Source organism: Borostomias antarcticus, assembly GCF_949987555.1.
Source record: "Borostomias antarcticus genome assembly, chromosome: 11".
Classification (NCBI taxonomy): domain Eukaryota; kingdom Metazoa; phylum Chordata; class Actinopteri; order Stomiiformes; family Stomiidae; genus Borostomias; species Borostomias antarcticus.
Window position 1 is genome coordinate 18666240 of NC_140244.1, and position 12500 is coordinate 18678739.

Below are 12500 nucleotides of genomic sequence, written 5' to 3' on the forward strand. Positions count from 1 at the left end.
TGTAATGAGTGTGTTGCAGGTGCAATGAGGACAGTGTGTGTGTGTGTGTGTGTGTGTGTGTGTTGCGTGTGTGTGTGTGTGTGTGTGTGGTTGTCTCGACCCTGGGGCCAGGTGGGATAACCATCCTCTGCCATGTCCTCCCAGCTGAGCTACCCTTACCTCATAACTTAAGAGATAGAAGCTGCTTTGAAACTAAATTCTATCAGTTAGCAGATTCCTAGTCTGGAGTGAAGCACCACAAAACATGGGTAGAGGGGCGGAGCCAGCACATTAAGCCTGCATTTCAAATCCAGCTGCATTTTATCATTATTTCAGTGGGAGCGTATAGTTGTGACTAAATGAAAAATGAATTTAGGTAATACACTTTGCCTTCTGTGAAATCAAAACCTGAAATGAGTTAATGTGGAAGAAAGTAGAAGTAAATCACACCATGTGTGCCAGATATAGGACTTATTAGCAATACTGGAAAAGTGGAAATCTACGGTCAGTGACCAATCAGAGGGCAAATCAGCCTCTCCGCACAGCCCACTGTCTGCGCAGGCCAATCAGCATCCAGTTCAAAATCCAATCGGATTCTCCGTGGTGTCCACGAATATCATAACTTGTTCCCAGAAGTTCTGGCTGTAGATAGAGCTTCTGGGTACACGGAATAGCATTTTCCATATCCTCCAACTCAACTCATAACCAGGGGGCTTATCAAGTGCATTTGAATGAAATGTGGACCACCTACAGACTGCCACTACACTACCTTTATCATCAAGTTGTTGGCTGGTTGTCTACTGGTTGGTCTGGAATATAATCCTGCAGACCTGGGTTGAAATACGATTTGAAATCATTTCAGTTATTTATCTGTGCTTGATTGGTCTTGTCTGGCACAATGGAACCAAAGGTTTTTGCTGTTTCCCCAAAAATTCAACCCAGGGGTGTAATCCTGTATTGTTGAATTACCAGACTACTTCACACTGACTTTTTTATTTATTTATTTAAGCTTTTCAAAAGGTGAGTCATTAAGAACAGATTCTTATTTAAAATGGCGGCCTGAGTAGTGACAGGAGCCACTTGAGGGGAAAGGGGAAGTGGGTTAGACATCGCACATGGTTCTGCAACCTAGATGCACACACATTCCCATATGGGTCACAACCAAGTGGCGATGCTTATGGGTCTGCAAGACATATCCCCTTCACCAGGGTTCATTCCCTAGCATAATCGCCTGTCACTGGGTGACACGCTGCTGTGTGAAGCGGAGAACATTTTAAAACTAAAATCCGATTAGTTCGGTAGCTGTCTTCCTGGTTTTCTGCCATCGGGATGTGTGCGCATCCCCCTAAAATCTCCAAACACATAATTGATCTCTCTACAGCCGACCCCATCTGCCAGGGTTACTGGAGGGAAGGGAGCTACTCTGTTCTTCGGGTTACTCGAAGCCCCGCCTCCCCCCAGGGAACCCTGGGAAGGTGAGGAAATACCCAGGAGGACCATAATAACAACGCTTCAGTCGGAGGGAGGGAGGTCAGAATGGACAGATGATGAAAGAGAAGGCCTATATGGACAATAGGCTTCTGTAAGTTACTTCAGAATATATATATATATATATATATATATATATATATATATGTATAATGTAACTCCCAAATAGCATAACAGTGAATTCCCACTGGTCCCCTGAACATAAAAGCAAGCCTACTTTACACTAAAGACCTCATTAACACCAAAACAGCCATTGGTCTTTCTATATCTTGTGGCTAGCGACACGTTACTGAACATTCCCATGTCTGGTCACACACATGTACCCCTATGGCAACACAACCACGGGCCGAACCTGAACGAGGGTTCTGTAAAACCACAGCATGTTCAGCTGGTTCTCTCCAGAGGGGAGCGTCATCGGGCTGTCCCCTCGGTGCCAGAGGACTCCGCCGGCTCGGCGTCCTACGGCGTCGAGATCCGCCGCGACACACCCACCCGTTAACGCGCGTCGCCCCGACGGACGGAACGGAGAGAACGAGAACGACGGGAGGAGAGAGAGAGAGGGAAGACGAAGGGGCGAGAAAAGAGGGAGGGAGGTGAAAAGAGACGGAGAGGAAGAGAGAGAGAGAGAGAGAGAGAGAGAGAAAGAGAGAGAGAGAGAGAGAGTGGTGCAGGAGCTTGGATTAGAGAAAGAGAGAAAGAAAGGGGGAGAGAGAGAACAGAGGTATGGAAACAGATAGTAAGGAGGTGAAATGGGAGAGAGAGCGACAAGGACAGAGGAATAGAGAGAGAGAGAGAGAGAGAGAGAGAGACAGAGAGAGAGACAGAGAGAGCGAGATAGAGAGATAGAGAGAGCGAGATAGAGATAGAGAGATAGAGAGATAGAGAGATAGAGGAATAGAGTGATAGAGAGATAGAGGAATAGAGAGAGAGAGAGATAGAGAGAGAGAGAGATAGAGAGATAGAGGAATAGAGAGATAGAGAGATAGAGGAATAGAGATAGAGAGATATAGAGAGAGAGAGATAGAGAGATAGAGGAATAGAGAGATAGAGAAAGCGATAGAGAGATAGAGAGATAGAGGAATAGAGAGATAGAGAGAGAGATAGAGGAATAGACAGATAGAGAGAGAGATAGAGGAATAGAGAGATAGAAAGATAGAGAGATAGAGACCCCGCTCACCTCTGGCAGCCCACGCAGACCAGGACGATGAGGATGGTGACGACGAAGGCCGAGGTGGCGGCGATGGCCCCCAGCAGCAGCAGGTCGCTGGCGCGGTCCCCCAGGCCGGGCCCCTCGGACAGCGAGTCCATGACACACACACACATGCACACACACGGTCTCAGACACGCACACACACGGTCTCAGACACACACACACACGCGCACACACGGTCTCAGACACACACACGCGCACACACACGGTCTCAGACACACACACACATGCACACACACGGTCTCAGACACACACACTCACAAAGTCGGGGTGTGCTCAGGAAGACCTGTAGAGGAGGTGTTGAGGTGGAAGAGAGAGAAAGAGAGAGAGAGAGACAGAGAGAGAGACAGAGAAAGAGAGACAGAGAGAGACAGAGAGAGAGAGAGAGAGAGAGAGACAGAGAAAGAGAGAGAACATGTTGGTTACAAGCGTGAAGAAGAGAGGGAGTGTCGTGCTCTGGGAGGGGGTGTGAAGCGGCTTTGTGGATGCTTGTGGCTTGTGTCAATGTCTGTGGCACACGCTGCTATTTTTAGTCACAGTAGAAGAAGCGCTCCAGCAAGAACACAGAGCAGCTCAGCCTCCTCTGGAGGAACCCACACACACACACACACAGAACAACCCAGCATCCTCTAGAAGACCCTACACACACACAGAACAACCCAGCATCCAGTAGAAGAACCTACACACACACAGAACAGCCCAGCATCCTCTAGAAGACCCTACACACACACAGAACAACCCAGCATCCAGTAGAAGAACCTACACACACACAGAACAGCCCAGCATCCTCTAGAAGACCCTACACACACACACAGAACAACCCAACATCCTCTAGAAGACCATACACACACACACAGAACAACCCAGCATACTCTAGAAGACCCTACACACACACACAGAACAACCCAACATGCTCTAGAAGACCCTACACACACACAGAACAACCCAGCATCCTCTAGAAGACCCTACACACACACACAGAACAACCCAGCATCCTCTAGAAGAACCTACACACACAGAACAACCCAGCATCCTCTAGAAGACCCTACACACACAGAACACCCTAGCATCCTCTAGAAGACCCTACACACACAGAGAACCCCCTAGCATCCTCTAGAAGACCCTACACACACACAGAACAGCCCAGCATCCTCTAGAAGACCCTACACACACAGAACAACCCAGCATCCTCTAGAAGACCCTACACACACACACAGAACAACCCAGCATCCTCTAGAAGACCCTACACACACACACAGAACAACCCAGCATCCTCTAGAAGACCCTACACACACACAGGACACCCTAGCATCCTCTAGAAGACCCTACACACACACACACACACAGAACAACCCAACATCCTCTAGATGATCCTACACACACACACACACACACACAGAACAGCCCAGTCTTTATTTATTTCTACCCCCCTCCCTGGTGACGGACAGGTGGATGACGTCACACATGACTATCACATGTTTGAGCGAAATTCCTGAGAGACAAACGGCATTCGTTCAAAACATCATCAAGCGCATGTATTATCTTCCATAAACGCCACTCATGTCAAGATGTTCTCTGCGCTTTTCAGGGAGCTTCCTGGCGTCAGCTGACGAGGACTAAACCAGCGTGAACCCCGGGGCTGTCGGCTGACACCACGCGTGACAAATAGCCCTTCGTCTGGAGGCTTTATTTCATTTCTAAATACTTTTCCTCTTTCTCCAATCAGAAGTGGAGTGATTGCTCTGCAGTGATTCGCAATGTTTTATGCAGTGGCCTACATCCTGACAAGCCCAGAACAGCCAACCACATACGGGCATATGCGCATACTGTGGAAAGCCCTAATGATCACACACACACACACACACACACACACACACACACACACACACACACACACACACACAAACAAACACAGTATGAGCAATACAGATGCACAAGTAAGCACATGCATGCACACACACACACACACACACACACTGTGCACTCTATTAATAATTCCTAAATAATGTAAAAACACACAGCTGGACAATCCATCTCTCTGTGGCAGGTTGATATGATACACACTGTTCCCGCCGTAACATGTGAAATACAAACACACACGTACACACACATGCACAGACCTCCACACACACACACACACACACACACACACACGCACACACACACAGACGCATGCTGTCAGCAAGAGAGCGATGTGGCTGGAGTATTAGATTAGAACCAAAGCCAGGGAAACACCAGGGACTAGAATGACAAAAGAGCAACGAGCAAAAGGAGGTCAGGAAGAGCCTGTGTGTGCATGAGAGAGAGATAGAGACATAGAGACAGAGAGAGAGAAAGAGGGAGAGAGAGAGAGAGAGAGAGAGAGAGAGAGAGGGAGAGAGAGAGGGAGAGAGAGAGTGGGAGAGAGAGCAAGAGAGAGAGAGAGGGGGGGAGAGCGAGAGAGAGGGGGATAGAGAGAGGGAGAGAGAGGGAGAGAGAGGAATCCTGGAACACACCACAGGATCAGTGTGGTTTTCTGTTCCTCTGAGATAAAACTGCATTTCTTTCCACCATCCTCCTTTTTTGATTCCTCACACTTTCTTCCTCCATCTGTCGCTCTCCACCTCTCTCTCTCTCTCTCTCTCTCTGTCTCTCTATATCTCTCTCTCTCTCTGGCTCTCTCTCTCTCTAGCTCTCTCTCTCTCTGTCTCTCTCTCTCTCTCTCTGTCTCTGTCTCTCTCTTTCTATCTCTCTCTCTCTCTCTCTCTCTCTATCTCTCTCTCTCTGGCTCTCTATCTCTCTCTCTCTGTCTCTCTCTCTCTCTCTCTCTTCCTGACCCTGCAGAGATGTGAGCTGATGCACAGCGAATGAATTAGCAGAGGGTGAGGCCAATGACAGCCTGTCTGACAGACCGACAGAAAGAGAGAGAGAGAGAGAGAGAGAAAGGGGAGGAGGAAGAGAGAAAGGAGCGAGCACGAGAGAGAAGAGAGGGAGAGAGGGAAAGAGAGAGAGAGAGGGGAGGGGTGAATAAGCAGGTGGAAAGAAGATGTGGAAAAAGGGGGGAGGGGCGGAGAGGAGTGTGAAAAAAACAAAACATTGAGAGTTAAACACAGAGGAAGGCAGGGTGAGAGAGCGAGAGAGAGAGAGAGAGAGAGAGAGAGAGGGAGAGAGAGAGAAAGGGAGCGAGAGAGAAGAGAGACAGGGAGGGAGGGAGGGAGAGAGAGTGAGAGAGAGGGAGGGAAGGAGAGAGAAGAGAGAGAGAGAAGAGGGGGAGAGAGAGAGAATAGAGAGAGAGAAGAGAGAGAGAGAAGAGAGAGAAGAGGGGGAGAGAGAGAGAGAGAAAGAAGAGAGAGAGACAGCGGGGAAGATGTGGCGAGGCGGCGGGCGAGGCGAGGTTACGGTGCTGGGTGGAAGAGAGATGGAGAGGAGAGGTGGAGGAGAGATGGAGAGGAGAGGTGGAGGAGGGAAGGAGGGAGGGGTGGAGGAGGGGTGGAGATGCGAGCAGGAGGGAGGGAGGGAGGGATGAAGGGAGGGAAGGAGAGAGGGAGGGAGAGAGGGATGGAGGGAGGGAGGGAGGGAGAGAGGGAGGGAGGGGTGGAGATGAGAGCAGGAGGGAGAGAGAAAGGGAGGGAGAGAGGAATGGAGGAGGGAGGGAGAGAGGGAGGGAGGAGGGAGAGAGGGAGGGGTGGAGATGAGAGCGGGAGGGAGAGAGAGAGAGGGAGGGAGAGAGGGAAGCAGGAGGGAGGGAGGGAGGGAGGAGGGAGAGAGGGAGGGAGAGAGGGAGGGAGAGAGGGAGGGGTGGAGATGAGAGTGGGAGGTCATTGGGAGAGCGTCTCCTCCTTCCTTTGTCAGTTTCTACTGAAATATTAAATGGCGGACTGCAGTCAGGGGAGGGGAAGTATCGTGTTTCCTCAAGAGAGCACTCCGCAGAACAACGCTCAGCGCTTAGAGACCCCTCGGCACGCTTGGAGAACGCACGCGTTAACGGTACACGCCCGCCCGCCGCGGGACGCCGCGGTTTGTCCATGCGGTGTTTCAAACGTGAGGCGACGCGCCGAGGCTACCGGCGGCTGTCATGGACGTCCCCTCCCCCCTCTTACATCATCACCAGAAATGCCACTGCCCCTCTCGTCTCACCCCCCTCTCTGACTGACCGTCGCCACCCGCCGGGTGAAGAGACACCTGAGGAGGCTCCGCCCAGATGGCTTCGACCTGCTTATCACACAGGGCTCAAGGCATCCAGCTTGGTGAGGTTCTCCAGAACATCTTCAACCTGAGCCTGAGCCCCGAAACGGGTCCGAGCGTTGTGGAAAACATCCTGCTTGGTCCCGGTCTCCTCAAGAAAGGGCCCCAAAGTCTTAAATGAGTACCGACCAGCGACGCTGGAAAGGCTGTGTGGGCGGCTGTTGCTCAGTGGTAGAGCGGGTCATCCGATGATGACCGGCGGTTCGAATCCCGCCTCCTCCTGTCCAGATGTCGAAGTGTCCTTGGGCAAGACACTGAACCCCAAATTGCTCCCAATGAGCAGGCTAGCGTCTTGCATGGCAGCTGCCGCCATTGGTGTGTGAATGGGTGAATGAGAGGCCATTGTAAAGCGCTTTGGATAAAAGCACTATATAAGTGCAGTCCATTTACCATTTACCAAAGTGGTCCTGGCTCCCCTCAGATTCCCGTTGAAGGGATCTGGACCCCGTGTTGTTCGCCGACGACGTCATCATCTACCTGCTGCTCAGGACCCTCTCCCACCTGGACACGGCTGGTGGCACTGCGGGGACCATGTTCCTGGGATTTCTATCGTTAGGGGACAAGCCGATAGACTATGGAGGTGGACCTGGGGAGCTGGTGTTTGACTGGACCAGGGAGTTGGTGATGGCTCCACCGACCCCCACCTCTGTCCAGGGGGCCTGACATGCTCCAGTCATAAGTACTCAGTACTTAAACCACGGGCCACATTCTGTGCTCAATAGGACGTTCCATACGTCTGGCCGACTGGCTGGACACAAGGGACCTGAGCTTGCTCCGAGGGTGCTACGGCTCTGGGACTGGACACCTACTCAGTGAGACTCTGACCTGATAACTTCTTCAAGTCTTGATACTACAGAACCTTGGCATGTTTGCACAATCTAGGCATTCTAGGCAATTCCATGTGGGCTGCACATGTTTCCTGTATTCTTTATTTTGGATCTTATGACTTCGTACTTGATTATTTGTTGTTTTGTCGTATCATGTTCCTATTTGTATGTGTGTTTTTCTTTATTGTAATCAGGGCGGCATTGAAAAAGAGAGCTTGCTCTCAATTGTCTTCCCTGAATAAATAAAGGTTTCAATTCACTTCAATTCAATTTACTGTTGCTTATATTTGGATTCATATATATTTTGTATCTACTGTATATTTGTATTTAAATTTTTACTTAATCTGATCTGTGTTTCTTGTACTGTACAGTATACTACTGCTGTAACACCAGACCCCCCAGGAATGAGCAGAGTACTACAGTACCTACCTACGTACCTATTGTGATTGATGATGATGATGATGATTGCTGTGCTGTTGGAAATGAAATTTGTGTTGTTGTTGTAGTTGATGATGATGATAGTGGTGGTGCTGATGCTTAAAACATGACACCGCAATTGGTTTTACCACAATGATGATGGTGAATCAGAGGAAGGTTCGTTTGGGCGGAAACATGGTGATGAAAGCAGCGGTGTGCAGTGGTGCAGCGCGACCACAGCGAGAGCAAGACTTCCTCTGTCTGACACAGCGTCAGCACCACCCAAACACAACCACACCTCTGAGACAGCGTCAACACTACCCCAACACAACCACACCTCTGAGACAGCGTCAGCACTACCCAAACACAACCACACCTCTGAGAAACAGAACTACCCCAACACAACCACACCTCTGAGACAGCGTCAGCACTACCCAAACACAACCACACCTCTGAGAGACAGAACTACCCAAACACAACCACACCTCTGAGAGACAGAACTACCCAAACACAACCACACCTCTGAGAAACAGAACTACCCCAACACAACCACACCTCTGATACAGCGTCAGCACTACCCAAACACAACCACACCTCTGAGACAGCGTCAGCACTACCCCAACACAACCACACCTCTGAGACAGCGTCAACACTACCCAAACACAACCACATCTCTGAGACAGCGTCAGCAATACCCAAACACAACCACACCTCTGAGACAGCGTCAGCACTACCCCAACACAACCACACCTCTGAGACAGCGTCAACACTACCCAAACACAACCACACCTCTGAGACAGCGTCAACACTACCCAAACACAACCACACCTGAGACAGCGTCAGCACTACCCCAACACAACCACACCTCTGAGACAGCGTCAACACTACCCAAACACAACCACACCTCTGAGAGACAGAACTACCCAAACACAACCACACCTCTGAGACAGCGTCAACACTACCCAAACACAACCACACCTCTGAGACAGCGTCAGCAATACCCAAACACAACCACACCTCTGAGACAGCGTCAACACTACCCCAACACAACCACACCTCTGAGACAGCGTCAACACTACCCAAACACAACCACACCTCTGAGAGACAGAACTACCCAAACACAACCGCACCTCTGAGAGAGCGTTAACACTACCCCAACACAACCACACCTCTGAGCTCCTCAACCCTGTATGGTAAACGGAACGGATAGAGACCTGCTGCTCCTAAAATCACAACAGCACCATCAGAATCACACTGCTATCATCAATCAGGAGAATAACACGGGGGTCTGTCTGCATGACCTTTGAGACAGGAACCCCCTGTCCTCATCCCCACCTTACAGGTATATATAATATGCAGGTAAAATAGGAAAGTATAAAAAAAAAAATTGGAATCATTCTCTGTTGCTATGATACATAAGAGAGGGATCAGTCAATCAGGACCTGAGTGAAAGCCACGTCTTTGTAGACCGCTCTTTGGCTCTGCTATTTCTCGTAATATTAAAATTCAGCGCGGAGTTGGCGGCGTTCTCAGCTCTGCTCCCTTGTAGCCCCGGTGCCATGGCCTCATTATCTCCTAATGGCCTGTCCGCTCTCCAGAACCCTCCTCTCCCCCCTCCCTGTGGGATTAACGGACCAAAATCTGATGCCATTTCCCTAAATAGTCGCCAGAGCTTCCTAGGGCTGTGTCCACTTGTTACATGCATTCATTCTCTGTCACCACTTAGAGCGTAAATTCAAAAATGATTATTATAAGAGAAGGATTGGGAGTCTGTGTGTGTGTGTGTGTGTGTGTGTGTGTGTGTGTGTGTGTGTGTGTGTGTGTGTGTGTGTGTGCATATGATAATTTCATTTTAGCTGCTCTTTAGTGTCTCCCTCAGACTGGAGTCAGAACTGTTCCTTCTTGTGTCATGGTCCCACCTCGACCATCATGGTCCCACCCCGACCATCATGGACCCACCCCGACCATCATGGACCCACCCCGACCATCATGGTCCCACCCCGACCATCATGGTCCCACCTTAACCATCATGGTCCCACCTCGACCATCATGGTCCCACCCCGACCATCACCGCAGATCAGCGGTAGACAGAGAGAGAGAGAGGGAGAGAGAGACAGAATGCAACAGAGAGAGTGATAGAGAAACCGAGACAGAAGAGAAAGAAAGAGAGAGAACAAGAGAGACATAGTAAGTGATAGAGAGACATTGAAAGAGAGAGAAGGGAAAGAGAGAGAGAGAGAGAGAGAGAGAGACAGAGAGAGAAGGAGGGCAGCATCTCTGCGTCTTTGTCAGAAACATAGAACTGTTAGAGTAGAGCAAGTTGCTCAGAGGCCTGTCCCCTAGCGTATTACAGCAGAGAGGAGAGGAGGTGAAATTACATTACATCCAGAGCAATCTCCCTCCTCCCCTCCCAGAACACCGCTGCGCTAGACAGCACAACATGGAACCCGCGCTCCAGGGCAGGAAAAAGCCCATCTTAACCCCTGTTATTTCAATAGCCGTATAGCACACACACACACACACACACACACACACACACACACACACACACACACACACACACACACACACACGGGCACGCTAATGCCATCTTATAACATTAGAGTCAGTCCATGACTTACTCCAAGTGTCCCTGTTTGACTTCTTACTGGTAAGTGTGTCATACTGAGAGCTGTGTTGTTTTCTGGTTCCTCTCAGGGAGGAAGTGGCACTTCTTTCACTTGAAACCAGTAACTGTTCGCGCTCAAACAACACTCTCTTGCTGTCCATCCTTAAGGTTCGCACCGAACAGGCTTTCGTGTACTCTGCTGCCTGGAACCGCTTCCAGACAGACTTGCAGCTTGACGAGTTGATCCTGATTAACGCAAAAGATGTAGTAAAGGGGTTGGAGGCTAAATCAATTGGTGCCTGTAGTTGCTTCCCTGACTGGGTTCTGTCTCCTGTGTTATGTGCTTGCAATGTTGCTTAGGTTGTTTGAAATGTTACTGCTGTTGTTGTTTGCTGCTAACCTGACGTGCCAGATGGTTCGCTTCGCATAACCGTCTGGGAATTCTCCGTTGGAAACTGTTTGGAAAAGGGCAGGTACTTTCAAGTCCTACGACTTCAACGACGCGACTACAACGACGTTACTACAAGGACGTGACTACAACGTTGCGACTACAAAGACGTTACTACAACGATGCGACTACAACGTTACTACAACGACGCGACTACAACGACGTTACTACAAGGACCTAACTACAACGATGTGACCACAACGACGTGACTACAACGACACGACTACAACGACGCGACTACAACGACGTTACTACAAGGACCTAACTACAACGATGTGACCACAACGATGCGACTACAACGATGCGACTACAACAACTTTACTACAACGATGCAACTACAACGACGCGACTTCAACGATGCGACTACAACGATGTTATTACAACGTTACTACAACGATGCGACTATAACGACGCGACTACAACAAGGTTACTACAACGACGCGACTACAACGACGTTACTACAACGATGCAACTATAACGACGCGACTACAACAACGTTACTACAACGATGCGACTATAACGACGCGACTCCAACGATGCGACTATAACGACACAACTTCAACGATGCGACTACAACGATGTTACTACAACGTTACTACAACGATGCGACTATAACGACGCGACTACAACAACGTTACTACAACGATGCGACTATAACGACGCGACTTCAACGATGCGACTACAACGATGTTGCTACAACGTTACTACAACGATGCGACTATAACGACGCGACTACAACAACGCGACGCGACTACAACAACGTTATTACAACGACGCGACTACAACGACGTTACTACAACGATGCGACTATAACGACGTGACTACAACAACGTTAATACAACGATGCGACTATAACGACGCGACTCCAACGACGCGACTATAACGACACGACTACAACGACGTGACCACAACGACGTGACTACAACGACGCGACTACAATGACGCGACTACAACGACGCGACTACAACGACGCGACTACAACAACGCGAATACAACGATGCGACTACAACGACGTGACTACAACGACGTGACTACAACATCGTTACTACAACGTCGCAACTAAAACGACGCGACTACAACGTCGCAACTGAAACGAGGCGACTACAACGACGCGACTACAACGACGTAACCACAACGACGTGACTACAACGACGTGACTACAACGACGTTACTACAACAACGTTACTACAACGCAGCTCCGGATTTCTAGCCCGAATACGTAGCTCGGGGTGTATAACAAGGCCTCCAGATTCAAGGGTCGGGGGCCAGGGTAGTGTAATTGCTAGGTGCAAATGGAGG

General features: G+C 49.7%; 1 protein-coding gene across 1 annotated transcript in view; it reads right to left on the reverse strand.

Annotated features, from left to right (window-relative positions):
- The window catches only part of LOC311315455 (uncharacterized protein), a gene marked incomplete at both ends in the record, with an annotated part of 12363 nt that extends 9588 nt beyond the window's left edge, over window positions 1-2775 (reverse strand). The window contains one exon of the mRNA XM_084446124.1: window positions 2645-2775. Within this exon, the coding sequence (XP_084302250.1) occupies window positions 2645-2775 (131 nt within the window). The remainder of the gene's footprint in view (window positions 1-2644) is intronic.
- Window positions 2776-12500: the final 9725 nt, after the last annotated feature.